This window comes from Ascoidea rubescens (genome assembly GCF_001661345.1).
Source record: "Ascoidea rubescens DSM 1968 unplaced genomic scaffold ASCRUscaffold_1, whole genome shotgun sequence".
NCBI lineage: Eukaryota > Fungi > Ascomycota > Saccharomycetes > Ascoideales > Ascoideaceae > Ascoidea > Ascoidea rubescens.
The window spans coordinates 706,290-733,808 of NW_017962913.1; the positions used below are offsets into that span (position 1 = coordinate 706,290).

The window sequence follows — 27,519 nt, forward strand, 5'->3', positions numbered from 1 at the left end:
GCAAAGAAAGAGCAGCAGATCAAGACCAGTTAAAAGCTAATTCAACCTGAATTTAGGTGGTATAAATTTTCCAGCTAAAAGGACATCACGTGCAACACAGGACTATTTTCACCATGCCAATTCTTTAAGTGGGATTTTGGGTGGAAAGACGAAGGACATTGGAACATTGGGAAGATGCTAGGCCTAAGAAAGGAGTTTGTGGTGAATGTTTCCAGGTTGTGTTTGAGCAGCAGGGCCTCAATTGTGGGATTTGGTCCCTCCTTCGCTTATCCCCTAAGACACAGTGGATATGCGACACACAGCAGATATTATGGCACCAAACATGACAATAAGAGAAAGGATGAGGATGATGACAAGAAAGAAAGCCGTTTTGAAGAGGAGACAAAGAAAGAGAGCAAATTGAAGCAATTGTTTAGACAGTATGGTAAAGCTGCAGTGATTGTGTATGTTGGCCTCTGCCTTGTCGATTTGCCATTGTGCTACTTATTAGTGGAGAGAGTGGGCGAAGACAAAATACATGAGTTTACATCTAAAGTCAAGGGTTTTTTTGGTTTTGGCAAGGAAGATTTCACTGAAAAAGAGGATCCCACCAACACAAACCAAAAGAGCACAATTGAAGATACCGTCAGCAATGTAGAAACCAGTTCTGGTAGCACCAACAGCACATTGATGAGTGAAAGTTTTCTCACCAAATTTGCAATTGCTTATGGTATTCATAAATCTTTGATATTTATCAGAGTTCCGTTGACTGCTTCAATTACCCCGATAATCGTCAGATATTTACAACGTTTAGGTTTCAATATCGGAAGAACATCGATCAGATCTGTCTATTCCGTGGGAAAGGAAAGTATCAAGTCTGATGGTATTAAGAAAATCATCATGTCCAAAGATTCCAAAAAGAAAATCATCCGGTTGGCAAATGCAAACTCTCCCAAATTGAAAAAAGCCAAAGAACTTCAAAAACCCGACTTTACTGCTTCCAATGAAAAGTTTGGATCAAGACCTTCAAAAAAGCAAAAATGGTGGAGCTGGTTCTTCTAGTTTTTCTGGGCTAACCCTCAATTTAATCTGTGATATAACTCAAGCCCTTGTATATTTACTATATCCACTGCAACAGGAAAGTCAGACCCTGTTGGTTTTTGTCCAGGGCTCTACCTTCTCAATTCGTTGTAACTTATAACAGTTATGATCTTATCACGCGGATATCACATGCACTTCTGTTTTTTTCCCGATTTTTTCCCATTTATTTTGCAACCCGAGCTAATCTCCAACATAGAATCGCCCAATCAGGAAAAATCTGCTCATATACCTCAAAGCTGATTTAAGCCCATATTTCAAGAAAAGTATTGACATGAAGATAGAATATAAATCCACCAATAGATTACTATTTATGGTGTTATGATTCTATATATCAGTATTAAATAGTAAAGTGTTTTCCTTTTTTTGGCTTATTTTTTTTTTTTGGTTTTCTAACTAAATCAACCACTTACCCAACTGTCCAAGAAATAACTACAAGCAAACTATGATTTTAGTCGATGGAGAGAAATATTCGTGTGCACAATGTATAAGAGGACATAGATCCTCTACATGCCATCATGCAAAAAGGCCCTTAGTCCAAGTTCGTTCTAGAGGGAGACCTTCAAATAACTCTACCCACAGAGTTGCTGTATTTAGTTCTGATAACCAATTTACTCAAAACAATACTCAAAACAATACTCAAAATAATATTCAAAACGATACTCAAAACGTCACTCAAAACACTCAGGATACACAGAATGCACAGAATATGCAAAATGATAAAAAAAAACTGATTAATAGCGATAATAAAATAATTAAAAAAAAAACAGGTTGTTGCTGTTGTTCTCTGACATCATTGAACAGTAAGAAAATTGTACCAAATATCACGTTTAGTCAAAATAATAATTACGATCTCAATAATTTCCATGAAAATAAGAACAAAACCAGTAATTGCTGCAAAAACAATGATAATTCTGTAATAATACTAAAAGCATCAAATAGAAAATTAGTTGATTTTTCTAATGGTTCATTTAAAATATTGGGATCATATAATGAAAAACAAAATCAGATGTCTTCATTTACTTTAAATCCTTTAAAAAATTTAAATATTAAAAACAAAAATAAACCCGCAACTCAGATCACACACAATCACAGTAAATGTTGTCATAAAAGAAAACTAAAATTGAAATTAAAACCGAATAAAAGTTTAAACTTGCCTGCATATATTCAACCAAATCTCAAAGATTCCTTAACAACCACTTCAAACAATATTATTAAAAATGAGGTTAAAAATAATACAAAAATTATAGCAAATACAAACAACAAAAATTATAATTTTATGGAAGAAAATATCATTGGCAAAAAAGCAATAAGTAAGTTGGTAGCGACTAAGAAAATACCTGACAATATTACTCAAAACAGCTTTCAGCAGTATAATCGAAACGATAGTAATTTAACAAAACAAATTGAACTTGATTTATCCTATCCACTAATAGATAGCAATACAAGTAATAATAACAACAGTGATTCTTCTGTAACTCCAAATTTTGGCATAATTGGAGGTCTTGATACCAATATTATTAACAATAACACTAATAATCAAAACAATGACATAGAATCCAATGAAAACCTTATGTATTTTGATTTATTTTATGCTAAGGGTTGTACAGTTCCAGGAAGTTGCTCCTGTGATGAAAGCTGTTTATGCTCAAACTGCTTAGTTCATAACAAAAACAAAAATAATGATATAAATCTTACTAATAAGAATAATAATTCGAATATTAGTGATAATTATAATCTTGATAAAAGCTATCCTCATACTACTTCAATAAGCTATTTTTTAAATCAATTGAATTTACAAAATAATGCTGAAAATAAAGTCTCTTCTTTCAATAATACTGCTAACACTAACTTTAATAATGATAATAATAATGATAATAACAACAATATTGTTAATATGGGTGACAAAAATAGTTCGATTTTACTTGGAAATATACTGAACTCGTTTGAGTTTTCAAATCAAAATAATGAATTAAGGCAAATGAATAATAATAATAATAATAATAATAATAATAATAATAATAATGTTGGTTATATTGTTGATGGAGCTAATCTTAATAATTTTGCCATTGATGAAAATTTTTTGTCTTATTATAATACATTATTTGATGTTGAAGAAGATGATATTTGTATTTGCGATCCAAATGATTGCAGATGTTATAATTGTAGTTTTCATAACATCTCTAAAGGTATTAGATTAACAGATGGAAAACAAGTGGCTTCTACTCCTTCTATTCCATCAAGTCCCTCTATCGATGAACCAAATTTTTATAGCGAACTAAATGAAAGTATTGAAAACAACATTAATAATAATACGGATAAAAATCTGAATGATGAGAATGAAAATAAATTTAAAGTCAGAAGAGGAGGATGTTGTGGAAAATTATGAGCTTTTGGTTTATAGATTTTCATGTATTATTTAATGAGTCTAACTTGTTTATAGTTAAGAGTTTGAAGTATTTTAATATTTAGTTTGAGTTCAATTTAATTACCCATCTCGACTTTCAATTGCCGTGTATACATTACATATTTACGTCCGCAGAGTAATTAATCCTATTTTAGTTTCGGCAATTGATACCGGAACAATACCAATCATAATTGCACCCCTTATTCCGGAAGATGGATTTAACAAGAAGCATGATTTATAGTTATATAAAGTTAAGCCCAGTGAATGTGCCTAAAAATTTTAAAAGTGTCTTCAGGATTTATCAAAATAATTATTATCAACGTTTATTTAAAATCCAAATATTTTTAGACTTTGTGATGCCATTTTTACTTTCAAATATTTATGAGTTAATAAAACTAATGCAATATTTCAGATATAGTAAAATATTTAAACTCTTAATTTAAAACCAGTAGAAGCTTCTTTATAATTTAATACGATTTTCAACACAAACACTTGTATCGGTTCTATTTTATGTCTTAAATATGCAAAATGGACAACAAAAATCACAATTCTTGTCATGTACAGAAAAACTTTAAATACACAAGCTCAATCACCTTGATAAGACCTGTTTGGTGGTTTTTTAATCAGTTGGAGTGTATTTTCTTGAATTCTCTTGTTTAGAGTGAAAATTTTAAAAATCTTTAAATTAAAAGTTTCTATTAATTGGCAAAATAGAAATGTTGGGTTTAGGAATATCACCTTACCTTTTCAGTTTGTTTAAATTGTTTAAAAATATAAAAAGATTGAAATATAAACTTGTAGTTGTTTTTGAAAATCAATAGCAGCTATGACTATCCTCAATTCTGAAATATTTGAGACAGCGCACAGTTATAATATCTTAAGAATATTTATTATTCATCATGACCAGACAAAATCAAATAAATTATAAATTTATCAAGGACAATTGGACAGCGATTTAGACTTAATTAGAAATTTCGGTGAGAAAATTGTGATCATAACCAATTTTTTGTTGATCATAGACTAAGAGAAAAATAAATAATTCCACCTTCAAATTGGCTAGAAAATGAAACAAATATATCAATAAATCTAGCCAGTCATTAATTAAATTCAATGAAAAAGCTGGAATTTTTAATTTTCTTATTCGAAATAGTATCAATGTTTGAAAAAACCAAGATTGTGCCAATGATAGCAATGATTCAATGAAGAATATTTCAATTTGTTCTCATAGGATTCATTTCTAAGCTATTTAATTTATTACTAAATAACGATGGTATCAATTATTAAGAACTCATTAATAAAAACCATCAACTTATTTTAAATTTCAATAATTATTTTCAAAAGTTTGAAATTGAAAACAATGAAAATCAGAAATAAGACAAACCTACAAGATTTTATGAATTCATTTTACCACATAACACAGGAATTTGTATTATCAATGTTAATAAAACTAAGAAAAAAATCAATTTTATATACTTACAATGTTCGATCTGATGTAAAGACAGTTGAAGAATATAGAAAAGATATTTTATGATTTAGAAAAATGGAATATGAAAGTATGAATATAATTATAGATATATAAATGGTCACAATAATAAAAAAATGTACATTAAAACCCTCGAATTCTAACCCCTATAATAATTTGGTGGAACAAAGGGCAACTTGGAAACTTCAGCCAATCTCTTCTTGCCTCTAACTTCTAATAAAATTTTAGTGGTTTTCTTATTGAATGGAGGGTTAATATAAGCTTGTCCAATGTTAACTTTTAAAGTAGGAGAGTAGGAACCACTAGTGACGTAACCAATTTGTTTTTCTGGATCATCATTACTAAAAATTTTGACATTCTCTCTTGCAGCAGGACTCTTATCTAATAATGTAAATCCCACTCTTCTTTGTAAAACCTTTTCTTTTTTGGAAAGTTGAGAAACAATCTTTGAATTACCATTATAAGTAGAATTTTCAAAATCTTTGCAAACTAGCCAGTTCAAGTTAGCCTCAATTGGAGTTATAGATTCACTTAATTCATGACCATACAAACACATACCAGCTTCTAAACGCAATGAATCTCTTGTTGCTAAACCAATTGGTTTAACATTACTAAGATTTAGTAACAAATTAGTAAAATGATTAGCTAATTCAGGATTTGGAATTGAAATTTCAAAACCATCTTCGCCAGTATAACCACATCTTGCAATATGAATGATATTGTGATTTGATTCATTCAAAAACAAATCCTCGAATTTTAAAATAGGATTAGAGTCTGAATTATATTTAATTGAGTCTTTAGAATAATCATTATTGATTTTGAAAAAAGCCGAATTAGAGAAAAATAAAGTTGATAAATTAATATCGGGAAAGATTTTTTGTAAAATTTCAGATGATTTAGGACCTTGTAAAGCAATTAAAGAAGCTGTTTCCTGATTGAAAATCTTGTGGTTGATATTGTGGTTACCATTTTGGAAAGCATCTAATTGATTTTTCAAAAAGGTTAAATCTTTGTCAATACACCCAGCGTTTGTAACAATATAAAACTCATTGTCAGAATATTTAGTTATAATTGTATCGTCAATAATACCTCCATTTTCATTTAATAATACTGATAATTGTGATTTACCGACACCCAAAACACTAAAATCGGTTGGAGTTATCTTGTGCAAAAAACTCAAGGCATCTTTACCAGAAAGTTTATGTTGCAACATATGGGAAACATCAAATAACCCAGAATTGGATCTTACCCAATTATGAGATTCAATATGAGACTGAATCTTTGGATATAAGACTGGCATTGAGAAATTGGCATAATCAACCAATTTCCCACCATAATTAACATGGATATTGTATAGTGGAGTTTTCTTTAACACTTTTGAGGCCATTGCAAAGAATTAGAACGAGTCTGAAGAAAAATTGCTATTGTATTGAAGAATATCAATGCTGTTTTAAAAGACGCTACACCAATGCGAAAAAATAAAATGCAAATGACAAAATTCTCAGCTTATATATCAATTGCTGTTGGATGGTCGAATCTCGTTTCTATCTTCCTTCTCTCCAACTTATCGACTCCCAGAGGTTCTGAACACTGAAAATGCCCGAGTCGAATTTCTTCTTCCAATCAGAGTCCCGAGTCAGAAGTAAACAGAAAAAAACAGCGCCAGAGATGTGGTACAGATCACGTTGACAAAATAAACTAATCCTGACAAAAACAGGTATTTATCATTTGAATTTAAAAGACCGCTGATGTGGGTTTTTACTCATTTAGAAGTCTTCTGTTTTGTGACTGTCTTCACTATTGTACTTTGCAATGGGGCTAAAGTTGTAAGGAAGACTGATTATATGTCAAAATGAATAGCCATCAGGAGGAGCAATGCTGTTTTCGTGTGGACCAGAGACTATCTATAAATAGTGAACTGTGCACTGTCAAGTTCATTGGATACATACCCAATTGGCCTTCTGAACTAGCCATTGGAATTGAGTGGGATCACATTTTAAAGGGAAAGAACAATGGGGTTTTGAAGGATCTTCAAATCTTCAAATCAAATTACTATATCGTTACTTCTGATAGTGAAATAAAAACTGGTTGCTCATTTATTAAATACAAGAAGTTGGTTTCCAGCTCTTCAGCATATAATGTTAAAGTTGGCATTGATTTTTATTCTGCTTTGATTGATAAATACACTGAAAAAACACAACTAGATACTTCCAACATAAAATTTGGCAATAAAACAGTTCTAAATTATGGTTTTGATAAATTGATTGAGATAAATTCTAATTTCAAAAAACTACCAACAATTTCCTTGAACAATGAACTTGTATCCAATGTCGATAATATAAAAACGCTAAGCAACCAGGATTTGCAAAGTCTATTATTACCAAATCTTAATATATTAGATTTATCAAATAATTTATTTAGTTCTTTAGATCAGATCATAGATATATTAAGTTTAACACCAAATTTACCAACTCTAGATTTATCGGGTAATAGATTTGTATTATTTCCTTCAAATGGTAACTTGAAACATAAAATTACTACAGTGATAAACTTAACATTATCCAACAATTTATTATTTTTTGGAAATTTATTATTTATTTTGAACAATTTCACAGGTCTAAATTTATTAAATTTATCTGAAAATTACATTTCAGTAAATTTTCTATCAAATTTAATTAAACCAGATATTAACCCGTTTTCTAATATCAAATCTTTGAATTTATCAAATAATAATATAAACCAACTTCCTTGGTTTTTATTTAAAGCCTTTCCAAACTTATCAATTTTAAATTTATCGAATAACAAAATCATATTATCAGCACCGAATTCTGGTAATAAAGACATTGATATAAACAATGTTGATATTTATAATAGTTTAGTCGACTTGAATTTGTCTTCAAATTTAATAAGTGAATGGTTTGAATTGGATATAATCAATTGGTTTTTCAATAATTTAAATCATTTAAAAATTAATGATAATCCACTTACAATTAATTTTAAACAAAACTTTTTAATTAAAAATAAAATTATGAATAACAAAGACTTTGAAATTGAGAAAAAATTTATTGACGAGATATTTATTAATATAATTTTTAGATTTGATAGTAATCTCAAAAAATTAAATGGAAGTGATATAAATATAAATGAAAAAAAAAATGCAGACTATTATTTCATTTCTAAATTTAAACAATTATACAATGATCATATAAAACGCAATACTAAGTTTAATGATAATTATATTTTTAGTGATTTTGGATTAAAAAGATGGGATTTTTTAATAGATGAATATAATCTTTATCCTTATTTATCAGAATATAAGAATGTTCAGTTTAAAAATAAAGCAATAAATAATTTTAATATTGAAAATAACGAAAACACATTAACTAAGGATTTAATTCAATTGAGGATAAAGTTTCATTTAAATGATAAAATTTATAAAATTAATAATTTTCAAATTTTTACTAATATAACAAATATATTAAAGTTTAAATCATTAATTTTAAAAAAATTCAATTTAATTAATATTTTGCAGTATTATGAAATAAAAATCTTTTATTGGATTGGTAATAAATTTTATGAGATTGAAAGTAATGAATCATTAAAATCAATTAATGACTACAATTTTAAAAACGGGGATATAATTGAAGTTTTTACTAATTTTATTTACTAATTTTATTTACTAATTTTATTTATTAAATTTAGTATTTTTTTTTTTGTATTTATTTTTAATATATTTAGGTTTAAAATGTTTTAAATTTATATAATAATATTTATGTTTCTAATTTCAATTTGAATATTTACAATTTTAAGAATGAATATCGGATTCATTGATCAAGTCTTGAAGATTAAACTCAGAACTACCTGATGTAAAATCGTTTAATAATTTTAGTCTTCTTTTATTTGGTTCGACACTGTTTTTAAGACCCCCATAAAATTTCTGAACATTTAATACAAGGTATTGAGCTTCAGGTAATTTAATGTTTTCGCTTTCGACTAAACCGTTAATTAATATTATGTCTTTCGAATCAGCTAGCTCTGAATGAAAAGTTAAAGTTGTGTGAGGTCTTGAAAACTCTTTATTCAACTTATATTCTGCTAAAGTTGTAATTATACAGTGAGTTGTAAATTTTTCACTAAATATCCATTGAATCAAATGGAGTTCGTGATTCTTATGTGGTTTATTAGAGTTGGAATTGGCTATATCAGAAACACCATCTTTGGGTAAAGGTAGCAAAAAAATTGGATTCTTTTTGGCATTTGAGAGCATTATATTAAAGGTTTCCAAATCAGTTGCAGCAATTAAAGTGTTTTCTTTATTCATAAATCTTGAATTCCAAATAAATTCAATTTCTTCACGTTTTAAATTCGAAACCTTTTCAACGTCAATATAAGAATTCAACGTCTTATAGGGTTTCTTATTTAATTTTTCAGAATCAATTTTTTTTTGATCTAAAGGCTTATTGATTTTAATTATCTTAGGATCGTGAGCTGTATTTTGGTTCTTTGAAAGATAGTTGTCTAATTCTTTCAATGGATCAATTTTCGAGAACTCGCTCTTTTTCTCCTCAATTTCATCTTTCAACTTTTCCTTCAACTGGGAAATGTCCCCAGCACCTACTTTTTTAGCCTTTTCCAATAGTTTTTCCTTATATTTATTCAAAAAGAGCTCATCTGTGATCTTATTCGAAGCATATCTTTTGCTAAAGGAATAGTTGAAAGGGTGGTGAACAGAACTAACCACCTGAGCATTTCTGCTTAATATGACAGGCAATTTCAAAAAAGAGCCTGCCAAATAGCCCTTGAATCTCTTACTGATGAAAGAATTCATTGAATAGCTGGTATAACTTTTTGTATTGATTGGCAGCTAACGATTGGAAGAAAAAAAAGCTGACGATGTTCGGAGCAGATCTCCGGCTTTGGTTCGAACCGGACGGAGACCCGCTTGAAAACGCCATTTTTCATTACCCGGAGGTTTTCAATTCCCTGCACTGGAAGTTTTGCGAATCAGCGAAACACAACTAAGAGCTGGTCAAATCCATTCCAAAATGTCCCAAAGCTCTGTAGAAGAATCCCAGAAACACCAAAAGAAAACTCTTCCTGTCTGGTCCTTGACTCCAGCTGAGGAAAAAGAACTAGATCTCAGATGGAAAGAACAGAGCAGCTATCTCTGTCTGAAATTCAACGATGGTAAGTAACAAAAAGGCTCTATAGAAGTGCTTGAGACAATACAATATACTAATGTTTTTGGTCAACATGCTCAATTCTGTGTTTTGTCGGTTAGATCTCATCAAATGCTTCAACGAAAATCGAGCCTTGGGTCCATTTGTGTGCCGAAGTGTACAAAAGACCTTGAGGGGCTGTTTGAACCAGTACCGGACCTACGAGTTCTATGATAAGATAAGAGATGAAATGATTCAAGAGAAGATCGACACCTTGTTGAACTCTGAAGACTAGATCCTATTGTCTTTGGAACCATTGAGAGATTATCAAGATATCATCAAGAGGCTATCAAAAGGCTATCATGAAGCCTCAGTATTATCACCACCCCTACAAACGTGTAAATATCATATGCAAATTCCCTGGACATCCAACACCCATATGTATCTTCTTATATAAATACAGCTTTTCCTTATGCTCTTGATTTTTTCTTTCTTCTTTATTATTTTTTTGGTTCCGATTCGACTCAATTTCTTTTATATTTAATACATACAAAAGTAATCCATAGTATACAGCTCACAATGTCATCCAAGTCGAGATTAGGAGCAGGCTTATCGATTTTTGAGTCGTCTTATTTTCAACAGTCGATGGACCCCTTTGTTGATGTCGTTTATCCAACCATCTCTGCTTTACAGAAAGTAATTGCCTATGTTTTGAAATCCTTCTCATTGAATGGCATTATCGAGTGGCCAATTAGGTTGGCACACTCTGGAACATATATTTATCCTTTTCTAGTATTTATCACTTTTTCATTCAACTAATAAATGTTTGTAAATGACATTCTAGCTCTCGGTGAAGCAGAATGTTTTTTCAAACACAAGCGCCCACACTAACAACTTTTTTGTTTCTTTTTTATTCTAGGGCATTAGCTATTGGATGAGGCATAGAAATTTATGGCAGTATTGGATAAGAGTTCTACCTCAGCAAATTCTCATTGCTTCGATTATTTTCATAACATGTTTTGTTTGGTTCTATCCAATTCAAGCTTTAGTTTCGTTTTACTTACAAGGACCATCAGCCTTTCTTTCTACTTTTATTTTGATTTTTTATCAAGCTGGCATGATTTCAAGATTGGTATTAGAGAAAACTATCTTAAAAGAACCATTAAGGAAAATCTTTGATGAAGTTTTAATTAACCAAGGTTTATCTGAATTTGTTGCTAAGGGAAAATTGATAATTGATGCTAAAAATAAAGAAAAAAAAGAAAAAAGAAAAGCTCAACCTCTTCAAAGAAGAATTTATGACGATTATGTTGCAATGTTCTTTAGTGTTTCTTATATTACATCAATCCCTTATAGTATCACTAAAACTGTGTTTTTATTAGTATTGCACTCAATTCCTATTATTGGTCCATGGTTCTTATTATTTTTAAAATCAGGAAAAAAAGGAAGAACTTTGCATCAACGCTATTATGACTTGAAAGATTTTGATGAAAGGCAAATAAAAACTTTTTATAGAGCAAGATCCTCTGAATACTCAAGTTTTGGTTTTGTCGCTTTAACCTTAGAAACTATACCAATCATAGGAATGTTTTTTACTTTCACTGATGTTGTTGGAGCCTCTTTGTGGGCAGCAGATCTTGAAAAACACGATCTAATCACCAATGCTGCTTTAAATGGTATTGAAAAGAAAAAAGAAATAATTAAAAACAAGTTATCTAATTTGACTTATGACAACATCAAAGGAGTTACTCAAAAGGACCAAGATGAAGATCCAAACTTTGTCAATCAACCTGATAATTTTGTTCAATCTTTTGAATCAAACTATATCAATGATATCTCGAATTATAAAGATTTGAGAAAAATTTAATAATTTTTAAAATTTCTCTTTGAATTAAATGAAAAAAATGCTTTTTCGACCTTTTGCTTTTGCTAATCATTTTATATTTTTATTGCTACGTTTAATTTTTGCATCATTTTTATTATTTTATTTTTATTCTTTGTTTTGGTCTTTTGATATAATTTTAATAATAATATAAATAAAACAAGAATTTATTGATATTTAATCAAGATTATAGACTAATAAAGATAAATACTGTCAATACAGCCAAATCCAGCTGCAACACCACCTTCATCACTTGTACTGAATTTCGATCTTAATAAATAGCCAGCTACTTTGTTTGTTAAAATTTCATCAGTTTCTGAATTCCAAACAGCTGTACCAAAAACACCTAACTCGCTAACAATTGATTCGCTATAGATCTCATCTTTTCTAATTATTTTGTTTTCATAGGTTGGTGGGTTAATTAATTCCATTAAAATATAACTACCAAACTCTTCAGCTTTTAGTGTTGACAAAAAACCTGGGATATTTTCTTTATATATATTATTGCCCCCACCTTCTCTCTGGGGTTTTAATACAAAATTATTAGGATTTTTTTCAATCAATTTTCTAGCAATTAAGCCGTTTGAAGATTCATCCATTGGGTAAATATTAACAAATGTTTTTGAAACTCTGTTAACATCATCATCATTATCATCATTATTATATTCTTTTTTTTCATTACTATTCAAAAACTTGGATAATACTATTTTTTCAGTTAAAACCTGTTGAATCTTCTTACAGCCCGATAATTGTGTCAATAATGTTGGGCATTTAATTGCTTTGGTAACTTCTAAATCAGTTCTAACATTCCATTCTAAATCAGATTTAAAATCAGATGGGGCATACCCAGCTCTATAATATATCACTGAAATCTCCTTGTTAGTTGGTAAGTAATATATTTTCTTAGTTATAGGATCAGTTTTAGTTAATGCAGGAATTTGGTCCATTTGCAATCTGTAAGATTTAACATTATGATTTTTCAATAATGAATATTCCAAGTGTCTTTGATCAAATGCGTTCCTTTCTTTTTCTTGAATAATAAATAAAACAACAGTTTCAGCTTCGGGTGTTTCAAATTTATTATAGTAATAATTACCATCTGCCAAACCATTTGAAATTTCATTAATGGAATCAGATATTGGCAACTCATCTTCTGTGTAATAATCTGGAGAACCATAAGCATCAATTTTATTTAAATAAGAATGCAATTCTCCGACTTTTGAAGACAATCCGCAAAAAGAAACAGAAACAGTATTGAATTCAATTTGCTTGATTTGGTTATCTGAAGAGTTTAACATATAATCTGATCTAAATAAACCTAAAGATAGAGGTTGAGTGATACCAATGCTTTTGGCTTTCAAATAACAATCTAATAACCTTCCAGTGAAATCCCTATCGAAATTAGACAATTCAGAAATAATATTTAATAACCACTCTTCATTTTTTAAAGATGATATATTTGAATAAATCTCGTTGAATAATGGTTGAACTCGTAAAGCATCATTGAATGAATTTTTGGGAAATGGAGTTGGAAATAATGTCACTGGAGCATTAACTGGTTGATAAGATTTAAAATTTGGGGGAAACATAACAAGCCCATTTCCTAATGACCAATGGTGTAAGTTATAAACCAAGTCATCTTGTTGTTTAGACGATAAAGATGGGAAGGGTTTTGGTGAAACCATCGCACACAGTTTTGTTTTCTTTTTCTTTTCACTAAAAATATTTTAAAAACTTATAAAAATGTATAGTTATTTATACAATTGTGAAAAAAAGTACATTTTCCTTCGTATTAATAAGCTGCTATCTTCCGAAAATATCATTGATGAAATGACTAAAGTTCACAATAGAAGTTGCATTGCTCTTTTTGGCAAAAACTCGAAGAGCACAACTCACGTGTCATAACCACTAAAAACGTGTATGTAGGCATAGCATGCATCAACATACATATAGAAAATGCACAGACGGAAATCCGGATTAATCATCTCTGACTAATATTAATATGTATACTACTGTACTTTAATGTATTTATGTGCGCTCCCTACCACTGGTCTGATAGTGTCAAGCTGTTAATTGGAAACTGTTGAAAACCAAATCAATGAAGATGAAATATCAGAGAAACCATCTGCTAAAGTGCTGAATAAAACCTTTCCAGTTTGTTGTTTCTATGAAAAGTAGCACAAATGCCGGTGAATAGAACCAGAAGGAAGTCCATTGTTCAGTCCATTGCCTTGTCTGTTCCTGAGTCCAAAAGTGATTTAGATTCCTCAAAACTAGAAGGTCAGAAGAATGGTGTCTATAATGATTCAATTGATCATTATGATTTGAATACTAGATTAAACTACTTAAAAAAATCGAAATCCTTTTTAAATATAAGCAAAATCTCTCATGTTTCAAACTCTTCATTAACACATGGAGATATTGGTAAATCATCAGTTCTTGATCCTTTAACTGATAACCAGAAAGATAAATATTGGAGCGATTATTTCGATGCTTTCGATTATGATTTATTGACTTCTGACGATACTGAAAACGAATTATTTATCAATGAAAATATTGATTTTTTGAACTTCCAAAATAACCTAAGTTTCAAATACCAGAATAATCTCAGTTATTTAAATAAATCAAATGAAATCTTGTCGATTTTAAACAAATTAACGATTAAATATGATTCAATTATAAACGATACTGTTCAATTTACTAAAAAGTTTGATGTTTTAAATGATCAGAAATCGGATCTCTCTAATTTCATTAATAAACTTAATTATAATATAGATTTCCTTGAAAATTTGGGGTATATAACGAGAATTCTAAACACACCTGGCTCAACTATTGTTAGAAAACAAAAATTCAAAATTTGTTTGGAAAAGCTAGATGATTCATTAGAGTTTGTTGAAAACAATCCTGATTTCAGAGACATTGATTCCTATAAAATAAGATTTAGATCTGGAATGACAAAAGCTTTAACATTAATAAGAAATTATATTATTAATTTTCTTAAAACATTGTATAATAATCTTCAATATCAATTAAATAATCAGTCAAATAACTTTAATTTGGATTTAAATTCAAACTCAATCACTCAAGACGCTTTATTGTATACTAAGTTTTCATCCAATTCGGATGTAATTAATGATTTGTCTAATGAAATTATTAAAAGAATTGAAAACCATCAAGAGTATAATGGGTTATTATCTGATTGTTATAATCAATATTTTAGTATTCGTTCGAAATTAATTAGCTCAATTATTTCAAAAAATTCTCAAGATTTAGTAATTACTAAGAAAAAATTTTTAAGATTTTCTCAAAGTATGTTATCATATTTTGTTAACATTATCAGACAAGAGCATGAATTATTTGCGATTTTTTTTGCATTTGTTGATGATGATGATAATAATAATAATAATCAAAAAGTGATTAAAAATGAAGAACAATTAACTCAATGGTTACAAACTCTTTGCAAGCCTTTATATGATATCTTAAAAAACCGAATTTATAAAGTAATTGAAATTAAAAACCTATGTGATTTAATAATTTTACTACAAAAATATTATGATTTTACTGAAAGTGAGGATAGGAATTTTTCATTTGGGAATGAGCCTAGTTTAGAGGAAAATGAATTTAATGTTGACCTTGGACCATTTTTTCAGCCAATAATCCAAGAGGCTCAATCTCGATTGATTCTTAGGATAGAAGTTTATATTGATGAAAACATTGTTAGGTATAAGCCCACATTAGAGGATTTGAATATTGGGAACAGAAAAAAAGCAAGTGTTGTTACAACAATTTCATCTTCTGCGATGAATGGGAAAAAATTGGATTTTGGAAATAATGAGAAGAATAGTAAAGATAGTTTGATAGATATGAATAATGGTCTCGATAGTCTTGGAAACCCCTTTGCTAATAATGATGACAATAATAACAATAACAATAATAATAATAATAATAATAATAACAATAATAGGAATGGTAGTATGGAAAAAAGTATTGGCATTGCCAATGAAAATAAAAATAAAAATAAAAATAAAAATAAAAATAAAAATGAAAATGAAAATGAAAATGAAGAAAAAAATAAAGACAGAAATAAAGACAAGGAAGATGACGAGGATGATGAGGATGATGAGTACGACTTATCATTTATAGCAAATTCCAGGAGAGGGAATTTGTTTAAGGGATTATATCCGCCGTTATCGAAGGCTATTACATTATTATCTGAGGTATATCAGTTAGTGAATTCGAATGTGTTTGATAATTTGGCGCATAATATTGTTCATGCTTGTATTATTTCACTGAAAGATTCGTATAAAATAGCTGAATCGCATATTGGAAAGATAAACTCCAAGTTATATCTTATGGAGAATTTATTACTTTTAAAGTCTCAAATTGAAAATTTTGATATTCAATTTGTTCATTCAGAACCAAGTTTAGATTTTTCGGGATTAAATTCGATATTCAACAAGATCAAGAATGGTGAATTTGAGATAATGAATAATGGAATTGTAAAAATTTTTCGAGATTCAGTTCCTAAATTTGTGAACAATGTTTATGATGCTAAATTGGAGTTACAAACCGAGTTGAGAAATGTTGTCCATAGTTTTACCGAAGATATTGTTGAAGAAATTTTGAAGGGATGTATTGAGATCAATGATATTGAAAGGGATTTAAAAGGGGAAAGCAGAGAAAAGATTAATCAGAACAATTTACAGTTTAAGGAAAACATCAAGTCTACATTTTTAAAATTGAAAGAATTGTACAGTATTTATATAAACGATGGACAAATAATAAGTTTCTTGAACGATGGGATTCAAGAGTTGATTATTCAAATGTATGAGAAATATCATGAGGAATTGATCAATAAAGCAAATGAATTAAAATTGGAGAATCGAAAGACAGTGCTACAAGAGGTCATGGAAGTTGACACATTAATTTCGTACATCAGTGATGTATCCAACAGTATATTTGATGAGTATGGGTATGACTATGATGATTACAATAACGATGATATTGATGAAGACGAAATGTATTCAGTGAGTGACTGAACACTATGAGAGGCTATCTTCTAATTATATATTTGAGTAGAAGAGTAAAACACAAGAGATAACTCCCTATTTATCAGCAGCAGCAGCGGCAGCAGCAGCTTCGTCGTCCAAGGCACTGTAGATATTTTCAGCCAACTTGTTGTTGAGTTCTCTTTTGATGTAGGTTACTCGACTTGGGTCGACCACCAAGTGTGTGTCGTCCAACTGCTCGATGATGATGGAATTGTTGTTTTCCTTATCGATCTTCAACACCAAGGCAGTGATGGAAGGATCGCATTGCACTAGGGCACCTAGTTGAGAGTTGGTTAAGAGTTAGAAACAGTCGATACAGAACCAAAGAACCAACAGCCACTGGGCAAGGAACATACCTGATATAGCTCTGACCATTCTCGTTGTGAGGAGCAAAAGAAGCTGTTTCTGGTGATGAGCAGTGCCAAACCAACTTGGACCCAGAATCGGCAGCCCGAGGAGTGCTGATTTGAATGCTGATTTAAGTACTGATTCGAGAAGAGAGGCCAGTAGAAAAGAAGGTGATGGACTCTTTCTTCTTCTGCAACACCAGTAAACATAGCAATGGCTTCTCCTCCAGTTACATGCCACATTCTCGACACCACTACAGGCAGACCAGCCCAGAGTGTTCTCTGTGCCATTTACCACCTCAGCTCCAATCCCAACGACTTGCCTCCAGACGACGACTTGGTTGACCTCAGCGTCGACGAGCCCAGTGCTCCCTTTGGTTTAGCCAGAACCAATTCTGATGGCAGAATTACCAGCTGGAGCATCAAACCCAGGCAGACTCCCCAGTTCTACGAGATGTTGGGCGTCAACAGCAGCCTTGAGTGGGACAACTTGAAGCCTGGCCTCTACAAAATCAGGTTCCACACTGCGAAATACTTCCTCAGGTCTGCTGTTGGTGCTGCTTCTGCTGCTCAAAATACGTTTTTTCCTTTTGTCGATATTCATTTCATCATCAAAAGCCCTCCTGATAGTCACTACCACGTTCCTTTGTTGCTTTCTAACCATGGGTACACGACCTATCGTGGAAGCTAGTCGAGAAATTGCTCTTGCCAATTCATATTCAGCCTTTATTCGTGTCTGAGCTTCATAAGACTCATTTATAAGTTATTTATTCAATATACTATATGCTTTCTAATTTTAAGAAAAAAGAAGTAAAATAGAGTATTAACCGCTGATTCCTTTCAACTTTCTAAAAAAACAAAAAGGAAAAGTTTCAAAAAATAAAAATTAAGGAAATTCAAGTGCTCTAGAACAAAAAGGCACGAATTCACTGATAGCAACAAAATTTGCAAGAATTTAAAAACTATTAAGATTGTAGAATGAAGTCAAAGATATCAGGTATCGCAATAAAATATATTAAATTATAATTAGTAAAAAAAAAAAAATAAAAGCAAAACGAAAGACAGAATTTGTATCATTATTGGTATTGTGTTCTCAATTTCTTGACCAATTTTTTTATAAAAATACAGAAAACCAAAAAAATGTAAAATAAAAATTAAAAAATAATTAACAAAAAAAACAAAATATAAAAAAAGATGACAAAATTAACCATGATATCTTATCCATCATGTGAAAAAAATTATTAAATATTAATCAAGTGAGAAAGTGAATAAAAAAGCAACATAAAATAAAATATTGAAATGTAAAAAAGTAATGAGAAAAAACAATTCATCAAAAATTAGAATGAGTTAGAATAAATTAAAAATAAATTAAAAATAAATTAATCTCGTAAAAAAAACTTCTATCAAAGTACAACAGTAAAAGAAAATCATTTTTTTGGTAAAAAAAATGACAAAAAATGAATAGGTTGAATAAAATTAGTAATCAAGGAATGAAAAAATTGAAAAAAATTGATTTTACTTTTGATTTGATGTGTTCAAGTATTAAAAATTAACCCTCTCCTAAAACTAATTTGAAAATTTTGAATCACAATTAAAACAAAAAAAAAGAATTTTCCCAATTTTAATATTCTATTAACTATAATATAATTGCTATTTTAAAATTTAAATCTTATCAATTTAATACAGCTTTTTTATTAGATTATGAATGAAAAAAGTGAGTATTTTGTCTGCTTTGCTCATGGATAGCCATACTTTTTTTGTATTCATTTAATTCAAATCTAATTTGTTGAATTTTTTGAGGATTCAAATTTGAACATGTGTTATTCTGCTCAGAGTGTCTATTATACACTTGTGGAGAATAGGTTTTGTTCACATATATTTTTTTCGAAAATGAAACTTTGGATTCTGAGCTGTTCATAGAATTGGATGATGATGATGAAATTGTGCTAATATGTCCTTGATTAACTAGTGATGTAGAGCTATTACTTGGACGAAATGCAAATTCAGCTGGAGCTTTTAATATGCTTTTTTTGGGCAATGATCCTTTATCACTTGGTGCCTTAAAAACTTCATCCTCGTTTATAACTTTAGTCTTAGGATATTCTTCTTCAGCTTTTTTGGCTTTCTTAGAAGTCAATTTTAATGATCTTTTTCTCTCAATACTTTTGGATCTAATGATTTCACGATCTTTTGATCCTAAATCAGGTTTGGAAAAATTTGGAAAAGGAGTTGAGCTAATATCATGTTTCTTGGTATTATCATGATTAGCCTTTTTAGTATCTTCATTATTTAACCAACTACCATCGTTTCCAAATGAAAAATCACCGAGTCCTAAACTTCCTCTCTGAGTCTCTTTTTCTGCTTTCTTTTGGCTTTTCCCAAAGTTATCAGATTTAAAACTTAGATCACCAAGTTCAGTCTCAAAGTTGATAGATGGCAATCTAAAATGAGCTTGATTTTCCTCACTGAATTCAAGTTCAACATCAGTATCTTTCTTTTTATTTTTTTTGGATCTTGAAAATACTGATTTTTTTCTGGTTAAAGAATCCATTTTACCAATGCCCAACAGATTAGAAGACTTGCTCATTGATTTTCTATCAATATTTTGGACATATGATGAGTTTGGTCTATTTCTATTCTCAGACAAAATAGAGTTTCTGTTATTGTCGTGACTAAAACTCTTTTTAAGTTGAAGTTGTTTAGGGCTATTCGTGCGATTGGTTTTTTCGGTTACACTTTTAGATCTTTCTCTCAAATCAGAATCATGTTGAGTTTCAACATTGCTTCCAAATAACTTTGAGAAAAACTTCTTAAAACCCGATTTTTGAGCATGACTATTGGTAAGTGATACACTGTTTGAATTCAATTTCGAAGACTCACTGAGATTAATGGGTTTATCTAATTTCTTTTCTTTAACATTATTATATTTGTCAACTTTTATATCGATTTGTTCAGTAGAGGTTTTGTTCTTGCTTTGAGGATTTAAATCAAAACTAAACTTGCCGTTTTCAAAAATCGGCTCAGAATAATTAGCTAGTGAAACTTTTATTTCATCATCTTTTGGTCTCAATGTACTAAAGCTTGGTCTGTATGTAGATGTGGAATCAGGCGAAAATAAATTACTTGTTGGAGAACCCTTTTTCAGAGGAGTTAATGCTGGTGAACTCTTAGCCTTCGATAATGATTTTTTAGAGCTGCTTTTCTCAATTGTTGGCTTAGAAGCCAATTTGAGATTTTTGTTATCGACAGTATCAGAAGAATCAAGATAAGTTTCAAAATCAAGATAATCAAATAACTCGTTTGAGAGAGAACTAGAACTCTTTTTCGAAATGACACTTTGAGATTTTGATCTTTTAACTTGAACAACTTCTTTTTCTTCCTTCTTCACGTTTTTAGCCGCACTGAGATCCTTGTTTTGAAGACCACTGGCCTTATCAATACTCTCAAAGAAATTGTCGAGGGATTTCTTTTTGTCATGTAATAAACTATTATTAGTTTTATATTGTAATTTGGATTTTCTGTATTTTGATAAATTGGCATTTGAAGTTTCATCATCATTAACATCAGAATAGGAATTATTTTCACCATTTGTGATTCTTAGATGTTTTGGCGAGTCATAAGAGTATAAATTAGGAATAAAATCAATAGAATCACGACCAGGTTCAATCGAACCGTTTTCATTGATTGATTTGCGATCAAATGGGTCTAAGACACTACCAGTACTAAGAGCTTCCTTTTTATTTACAGTTAGATGAGAATTCTTCGAAACAACTGGCTTTGTTGGTTTAGCAGTAGCAGTAGCAGTAGCAGTAGCGGTAACAGAAGTAGTAGTAGTAGCAGAAGTAGTAACAGCAGTAGAAGTAGCAGGTGAGTCGTGAAGTTGTTCGAATTTGTTGCGACGTAAACTAAACAAACCTTTTTTCTTCTTTTCTATTGAATTTTTATGTGCTGAACTCTCAACAGAATTGAAATCAGAAAGAGCATTCATATTACTGATTAATTTGGAGATATTTGTACCAATTGGACGATTGGAAGTAGAAAGTTGTTCATTATTTTTGTTATTAACTTCTTGAGCAAAAGCGTTAATTTTCCTTTCATTGAAACTTTCAAGACTTTCTTGAGGTTCGGGTTTTACTAAACTCAAACGTTTTTCTAATTTGGCATTAAATAATTCATTTGTTAAATGTTCAGGTTTGAATGGTGAATCATCAACTGATGTTCGGTTGTTAAGTAACTTTGTGTTTTTCTCATTATCATTGGAAAATTGAGTTTCATATTCAGGTTCAGGAATGACTTGCAAAGAAGGTAGCTGAGAACCTTTAATTGACGGTGGTTCATCTAAGGAAGTTTGAGAAGTATCATTAGATAAATTGGGTAAAGAAGAAATTGAAGATTTCATGCTATTATCTTGAGATTTTCTGCTGTTTGCCTTAGTGTCTTTGGAGCTAACAGAAGAAACAGAAGAAATTGGGCTGACCTTTGAAGATGCAGCAGAACGATTAGAAGAGGAGCGGATTGGTAATTCACTGGTGTTGATAATCTTTCTGGGCTCATTCTCTCTAAGAAATTCAATTTTTTCGTTGCTAGTATTTTGAGGGGCATCGACATTGTCACTTGAGTAGTTGTCACTGTTTGTATGATAGCTTCCACTATAACTCGAGGATTCGTTATAATCGGTGTCACTTTCAGCGTCATCCAAGTATTCGTCGTCGTCAAAATCGCCATCTTGGTAGACAAATTCTCTGTTTTCTTCAAAGCTGTTTTTACCTTCGACCTTGTGTGATTTTTCGTTACCGCTGTTTTCACTATCACTGCCAACATAAAAGCTGTTCTTTTTTTTTAGATTTTCGATTCTTTGTTTGTTGGAGCCAGTCTTGGACTTGTTTACTTGCTTTGATCTGGGGATATACTGCTCACCATTAGGGAAGTAGAAGCTCTGTTCGTACTTTGGTTTTCTGTGACGACGTTTGTGATGAGACTTTGATTTCTTTTGTTTTGGTTTGGCAGTGTCGGGATTTTGAGGCTTGTTTTGAGCGTCGGGCAGGGGCAAAGGAAGGGGCTGGGCGTGGAGCGGAGCCTGGGCCAAGGAGGGCTGCTGGAGCTGCTGGTTGGGAAGAAGTTGAACAGGAGGATGGTTGATGAGCTGGGGAGCATGCATCTGAACCGGCAGTTTCATGATGAGAGCAGGGCTGGAGGGCATGCTGTTGTTGTTCATGGAAGTAGCAGGAGATGGGGGAGGAAATGAGTTGGCTTGGTAATTGACAGGTCTTTGCTGTGGTTGTGGCGGTTGGTTTGGGGGCAAGTTGGGGTCGTAGGTGTAATTGCTGTAAGGAGGTTGGGTATTGATGTACATGTTATTTGGAGGACCATGTGGTGGTGGTCTTTGGAATTGGTTGAAATTTCTTGGGTTTTGGAGATTGGGTAGAGATTGAGGATAGTAGTTTTGGTTTTGAAAGGGCTTGTTGTAGTAGTTAATCTGGTTATAATTTTGCGAGTAGTATTGTTGTTGGGGATTAGGAGGCATTGAGGATGTCATTGGAGAAGAGGCAGCAAAGGAGTGTCTTGATTGAGGAGTGGAAATAGCAGGGATGTTGGTTTCAACAGTTAGAGACTCTCTTTTCTCGGTGCTATCTTGGTTATCAATGGTTTTTTTAGTTTCTGTAGGATCTGTAGGATCTGTATAATTTGTAGATTGTGAGGTATCTTTTTCATTTTGGTCGGCGGCAGTGGATTCGAAATTTTGAGGAATTGTATTATCTGTTTCAATTGGAGTTTTATCGACCGAGTAAGCAGGTTGCAATTGTTGTTGTGGAGGGTAGTAAGGCAACTTTTGAGGTTGCATGTACATTTGATTTTGGTTTTGATAGTTTTGAGGAATATATTGTTGTTGTTGTTGTTGTTGAGGTGGATATTGTTGGCGGTGTGGAGGAGGATGGTTTTGGTAATTTAATTTTTGTAAAGATGGGTTTTGGTTCATCATCATTGAAGTCATTCTTTGAGGATTTCTAGGTATTTGTTTTAAATCAGGGATGGAAGAAAAACGATTTGATAAGGAAGGATGACGAGTAGGGTTTGCATTATTTTGATTTTGACTTTGATTTTGATTTTGATTATTTTGATTTGGTGTAGGTAGACTTAGAGTAGCTTCTGATTCTAAAGAGTTTAGTCTTTGAAGAGAAGTGTCTTTATTTAAGTCGCTTTCGGGATTGACATTTTGAGAGGTGTCTTGTGAATCAGTTTGGTTGTTTGTAGATGGTTCTTGTGAGACTGAATTCGATAAGGAGGATGGGTCCTGAGGAAAATCTGAGACAGATGATTCAGAGACTGGGGGAGAGGGATATAAAGGGTTATTTTGGAGAGGATTGTTTTGGATGGGGATTGGTTGGATAGGGATTGGTTGTATGGCGTTATTGTATGGAACATTTTTGATTGAGTTTGATCTGATTGAGTTTGATCTGGCTGAGTCGATTTCTTGGACAGAAGGATAGTAGATTTGTTGTTGGTTGTTGTAGGGAGTGGAAGGAGAGTGGTTGATCATAGATTGAGGTCTGATTTGAGCAAAGTTGTTTGTGGGAGTGTTTAAGCTGGGAGATGAGTTATTTATCATTGAGTATAATCTTTGGTTTGATCTTGAGTTTGGGTTTTGTGGGAATTGAGGGTAGAATTGAGGGTGTAGTTGTTGAGGTTGAGGTTGAGGTTGAGGTTGAGGTTGAGGTTGAGGTTGTTGGGGTAAGACAGCATTTTGGAGTTGGTTTCTTGGAGACGAGAGAGTGTGGTTTCTTGCTAAGTTCTGGTTATTGAGGTTGTTGTAAGGTTGTTTTTGGTGAAAGTTATTTACCAGCGACAGAGCCCGTTTTGAGTTAAGGCAGTAGTTATTTGAGTCAAGTAAGTTGTTATAAGAGGCGTTATTATACTGGTATGGGATAGAATTGGGATTTTGAATGGGATTTTGAATGAGATTTTGGTTGAAATGTTGATTGGGATTGAAGTTATTTAGATTAGAGAGAGAGGGGTTGGGGTTGGGGTTGGGGTTGCTTGATATTCTTTTTTTGTTGATATAAGAGTTTTTCTTTGAGAGAGTGTTGGTTCTGTTTAGTAGTTTATCGCTCAAGTCGAATTCAAGACCAGATCTCGAGGAAGCCATTTTGAATGGAAAAAAAAAATAATGAGTAAATAAATAAATAAATAAATAATTAAGTAATTAATTAAATAAATTGAGTGATGAGTGGATTAGTTAGGAGAATGGGTAAAAAATTGGATAATATATAGTGATAGTTGTAGGCTATATTTCCATATGAGGTTAAAAGAGAGAGAGTGTGTGTGTGGAAGGGGTTCAATTGGAATGAGAATTAGTTATTAATTATCAGATACGATTATTAGATATTCGATATTCGATATGAAGGATCAGGTATTAAATAGTGGTGAATGAAGGGAATGGAGATTTAATTTATTTTGATTTTGTTTTGAAGTGATTGAAACAAAGAAGAAAGTTTAAAGATAGAAACAATCAAAGAAAGAAAGGAAAAGAGAGAGAGAGGGAGGAGGAAGAGAGAGAAGAGAAGATATAAAAAAAATTGGATGAAAATAAGGCCCCTTTATACTTAAATTAGTTGGAATACAGTGAATGTAATGTTTATTTTTAAGGTAATAAGAGAAAAGTGAAATGGAGTAAATGAAATAGGTGAAAGAAATGGAATAGCAGAAAGAAATCGCAGTGAAAACGAGAGTGAAATAGTGCAGTAGTGTAATAGTGAGGTAGGTAAATGGAATAATAAAATAATACTGATAATTTAAAATTATTTAAAATAATTTGAAATAATTCAAAATACTTTAAAATAAAATTGAACAATTTTAAACAATTTTAAATTTGAAAAAAATGTAAAAATTGGAAAAATTGAGAAATTTTAAAAATTTGGAATTGGAATTAATAAATTTAGAAATAAAATGTTATAAAATGTTAAATGATTGGGAAAAAGCCAAACAAAAAATAATGTAGAATTTGAAACCCAGAATAGTGTTTAAAAAAAGCAGAGATTGAAGTGATAGAACCTGGTATTATTATTAGCAGCAGTAAAAGCAAGATTAGTAGAAATTGGGAGTGATTAATTGGTAAAAAAGATGAGTTAAAGTAGAAAGAAACAAGAACAAAAATAAGCCAAAAGACAAAAAGAAGTCAGAAAAGCAGGATAAATTTGTAGATCGAATTGAGAAAAAACCCAAAATTTCAGTGAAATTTAGCTAAAAGGACCCACCTCTTTTAGAAATAGTGGAAAGTGATTGGAAATGATTGGAAGCAGTTGAGGACTGCTGAAGAAAAAGGCGATTGGAATAGAAAACGATTGGAAAACAAGATCATAGGAAATGAATACCGTTTTCCAGTATTTTCGAATATTTCCCAGTAGCTGAAGATCTTGAAGAAAGCAAAAGAGAACCATTGGCCTTTGCTGATTTTTAGACTTGATCTGAATGGAAATCTCCAGCAAGAAACAGAGATAGAAATGAATTGAAAACGGACTGGAAGCGTATGGGTTTGTAGAGCTTGTATGGGGATAAATAAAGCAAGAGAGTTTCGAGTGAGTACTGCAGTACGAATTGACTTTGCCCTGCACCTGCAAACCCTATTCCAATTTCAAAGCTAAAATCGAGTCTGAAAATTGCGAAATGATTCATTTTCTAGACCTGTGGATGCGTGTATCCACAGGCACATGCGCACACACGCCGAGCCGGGCCCTTTTGCTTCTCCCACTCCGCGGTGTATCTCAGCCGGAAATTTTGGGCAGCGTTTGCCTGCCAAAGTGCGACTGACTGTAGAATGTTTGGCAGCTAAAGCAAGCTCCAGCGACTATTGTTTGGCAGCTCCATGGTTATTTCGCACGAGCACGGGCAAATGCCTCCCCGACACAGCTCCTCTGTTGCTCTTGTCCATTCGCGACTCCAGCTCGAAATTCCTGCCCGCGAGCCGCCATTTTCTCTGACCTGCCCGCACGCACCTCATGCGCGAGCAAAGCGCTGTTCACCGATCTGTTCTGGCTGGGTAAAAATAGACTCAGTATTTGCACCACGGCAACACCGTTCCACAGGCCACTGCCTCGCCGTGGCAGTCTCCGAACGACGGTTCGTGTGTGACGGCTGGGCTTTCGACCGACCATTTCCTGAATCAGCAGCGCAGGCTGCCCAAACGGAAGTTGCTGCGGCTAGTTGCCTCGGGATGCCTTCCACTGCCGCTGGTCCCAACAGTCAACATTCTGTTGATTGCGCTCGGGCTGCACGGTGGTTGGCTCGGATAGGTTGCTAGACCCACTCTGCTGGTCTCTCTTGGATCGTGTTGTTTCTTCTTCCCTTTTTTTGTCAAAACACGAGAACGTACATAAAGATAATGATCATATCGATTCTAAAGAATATACAAAGTACAATCAGCAGTGAAAATCATGAATCGCATATAACTGTTCTTTCAGTTCGTAATACTCTTTCTCATGATCTGCCTAAGCTATCTAAATACGCTATTCTGTATTTTCATTGAATCAGCTTTTTTCACTTTTATTTTTTTCTTTTTATTTCTTTTTCTTTCTTTTTTTTTTCCTTTTCCTTTATTGTATTGTATCCTGTAAATTTATACCAGAATTGATTCCTTCAAACAATCTTTAACATAGTCATATTCGCAATGCTGTCTATCATAATATCAGTTTCATCTTGTTTTTGATTCATCTGTTTGAGGTTGAAATTTATGTACTCAACACAAACAAATATATACAAATTCAACTGGCAAACAAGCAAACTATCATTAATTATGTTCATTTATTAATAATATTACTATTATCAATATTGTCACATAATATTATACAATATTATATAACATTATATAACATTATATAATTTAATTAAATTTCCTTCTATAATTGAAAATCTATTCATCAACGAATTCTAAATTCTAAACTTATAATCAACGGAAACGGTTAATCATAATTATGAAAACCCGACAAAAACAAAAAACAAAAAACAAAAAACAAAAAACAAAAAACAAAAACAAAAAAACAAAAAAACAAAAAGACAAATAAAAAATAAAAAATAAAAAATAAAAAATAAAAAATAAAAAATAAAAAATAAAAAATAAAA

The 27,519-nt window shown here is 31.5% G+C and overlaps 13 protein-coding genes across 13 annotated transcripts; 8 read left to right on the forward strand and 5 right to left on the reverse strand.

Annotated features, from left to right (window-relative positions):
- Positions 1-384: 384 nt before the first annotated feature.
- NAT2 (Nat2p) lies at positions 385-1,041 on the forward strand (the record flags this gene model as incomplete). The annotated part of the gene is made up of 2 exons (XM_020190050.2): positions 385-847; positions 953-1,041. Coding segments are annotated over 2 exons (552 nt in total), but the record flags the coding sequence as incomplete, so codon positions are not given.
- Positions 1,042-1,522: 481 nt separating this feature from the next.
- Positions 1,523-3,466, forward strand: ASCRUDRAFT_67618 (copper fist DNA-binding domain-containing protein; the record flags this gene model as incomplete). Its single annotated transcript, XM_020191412.1, has 1 exon — positions 1,523-3,466. The coding sequence occupies one exon, from the start codon at positions 1,523-1,525 to the stop codon at positions 3,464-3,466; it is 1,944 nt and encodes a 647-aa protein (XP_020049832.1).
- Positions 3,467-4,744: 1,278 nt separating this feature from the next.
- ASCRUDRAFT_96712 (uncharacterized protein) lies at positions 4,745-5,060 on the forward strand. Its single transcript, XM_020195218.1, has one exon. The coding sequence runs from the start codon at positions 4,842-4,844 to the stop codon at positions 5,013-5,015; it is 174 nt and encodes a 57-aa protein (XP_020049833.1). The 5' UTR covers positions 4,745-4,841; the 3' UTR covers positions 5,016-5,060.
- GCV1 (glycine decarboxylase subunit T) lies at positions 4,905-6,514 on the reverse strand. The gene has a single exon (XM_020192252.1). The coding sequence runs from the start codon at positions 6,352-6,354 to the stop codon at positions 5,107-5,109; it is 1,248 nt and encodes a 415-aa protein (XP_020049834.1). The 5' UTR covers positions 6,355-6,514; the 3' UTR covers positions 4,905-5,106.
- Positions 6,515-6,819: 305 nt separating this feature from the next.
- Positions 6,820-8,637, forward strand: PAC2 (Pac2p; the record flags this gene model as incomplete). The annotated part of the gene is made up of 1 exon (XM_020191153.1): positions 6,820-8,637. One exon carries the CDS (start codon positions 6,820-6,822, stop codon positions 8,635-8,637), a length of 1,818 nt encoding a protein of 605 aa, XP_020049835.1.
- A 135-nt stretch (positions 8,638-8,772) lies between these two features.
- On the reverse strand, positions 8,773-9,795 carry ATP11 (Atp11p; the record flags this gene model as incomplete). The annotated part of the gene is made up of 2 exons (XM_020194269.1): positions 8,773-9,638; positions 9,780-9,795. The coding sequence occupies 2 exons, from the start codon at positions 9,793-9,795 to the stop codon at positions 8,773-8,775; spliced, it is 882 nt and encodes a 293-aa protein (XP_020049836.1).
- A 200-nt stretch (positions 9,796-9,995) lies between these two features.
- CMC1 (Cmc1p) lies at positions 9,996-10,869 on the forward strand. The gene is made up of 2 exons (XM_020188737.1): positions 9,996-10,154; positions 10,249-10,869. The coding sequence occupies exons 1-2, from the start codon at positions 10,013-10,015 to the stop codon at positions 10,419-10,421; spliced, it is 315 nt and encodes a 104-aa protein (XP_020049837.1). The 5' UTR covers positions 9,996-10,012; the 3' UTR covers positions 10,422-10,869.
- A 4-nt stretch (positions 10,870-10,873) lies between these two features.
- Positions 10,874-11,768, forward strand: ASCRUDRAFT_21208 (uncharacterized protein; the record flags this gene model as incomplete). Its single annotated transcript, XM_020189680.1, has 2 exons — positions 10,874-10,918; positions 11,046-11,768. Coding segments are annotated over 2 exons (768 nt in total), but the record flags the coding sequence as incomplete, so codon positions are not given.
- Positions 11,769-12,094: 326 nt separating this feature from the next.
- Positions 12,095-13,794, reverse strand: GSH2 (glutathione synthase). The gene has a single exon (XM_020192253.1). It carries the CDS (start codon positions 13,691-13,693, stop codon positions 12,203-12,205), a length of 1,491 nt encoding a protein of 496 aa, XP_020049839.1. The 5' UTR covers positions 13,694-13,794; the 3' UTR covers positions 12,095-12,202.
- Positions 13,795-14,446: 652 nt separating this feature from the next.
- COG3 (Golgi transport complex subunit COG3) lies at positions 14,447-17,029 on the forward strand (the record flags this gene model as incomplete). Its single annotated transcript, XM_020190047.1, has 2 exons — positions 14,447-15,851; positions 16,167-17,029. Coding segments are annotated over 2 exons (2,268 nt in total), but the record flags the coding sequence as incomplete, so codon positions are not given.
- Positions 17,030-17,113: 84 nt separating this feature from the next.
- On the reverse strand, positions 17,114-17,536 carry TFB5 (TFIIH complex subunit TFB5; the record flags this gene model as incomplete). Its single annotated transcript, XM_020191095.1, has 2 exons — positions 17,416-17,536; positions 17,114-17,337 (listed from the first exon to the last, which is right to left on the reverse strand). Exons 1-2 carry the CDS (start codon positions 17,432-17,434, stop codon positions 17,114-17,116), a joined length of 243 nt encoding a protein of 80 aa, XP_020049841.1. The 5' UTR covers positions 17,435-17,536.
- ASCRUDRAFT_73367 (hydroxyisourate hydrolase) lies at positions 17,270-18,484 on the forward strand. Its single transcript, XM_020192254.1, has one exon. The coding sequence runs from the start codon at positions 17,621-17,623 to the stop codon at positions 18,095-18,097; it is 477 nt and encodes a 158-aa protein (XP_020049842.1). The 5' UTR covers positions 17,270-17,620; the 3' UTR covers positions 18,098-18,484.
- Positions 18,485-19,105: 621 nt separating this feature from the next.
- Positions 19,106-24,550, reverse strand: ASCRUDRAFT_5507 (uncharacterized protein; the record flags this gene model as incomplete). The annotated part of the gene is made up of 1 exon (XM_020191154.1): positions 19,106-24,550. The coding sequence occupies one exon, from the start codon at positions 24,548-24,550 to the stop codon at positions 19,106-19,108; it is 5,445 nt and encodes a 1,814-aa protein (XP_020049843.1).
- Between the last annotated feature and the right edge of the window lie 2,969 nt (positions 24,551-27,519).

Excerpts from the sequence above, each read along its gene's own strand:
- ASCRUDRAFT_96712 (XM_020195218.1), top strand. The coding sequence starts at position 4,842 with ATGAAAATCAGAAATAAGACAAACCTACAAGATTTTATGAATTCATTT.
- GCV1 (XM_020192252.1), bottom strand. The coding sequence starts at position 6,354 with ATGGCCTCAAAAGTGTTAAAGAAAACTCCACTATACAATATCCATGTT.
- CMC1 (XM_020188737.1), top strand. The coding sequence starts at position 10,013 with ATGTCCCAAAGCTCTGTAGAAGAATCCCAGAAACACCAAAAGAAAACT. Across the intron at positions 10,155-10,248 it reads CTGTCTGAAATTCAACGATG|ATCTCATCAAATGCTTCAAC; the intron begins GTAAGTAACAAA and ends TTTGTCGGTTAG.
- GSH2 (XM_020192253.1), bottom strand. The coding sequence starts at position 13,693 with ATGGTTTCACCAAAACCCTTCCCATCTTTATCGTCTAAACAACAAGAT.
- ASCRUDRAFT_73367 (XM_020192254.1), top strand. The coding sequence starts at position 17,621 with ATGGCTTCTCCTCCAGTTACATGCCACATTCTCGACACCACTACAGGC.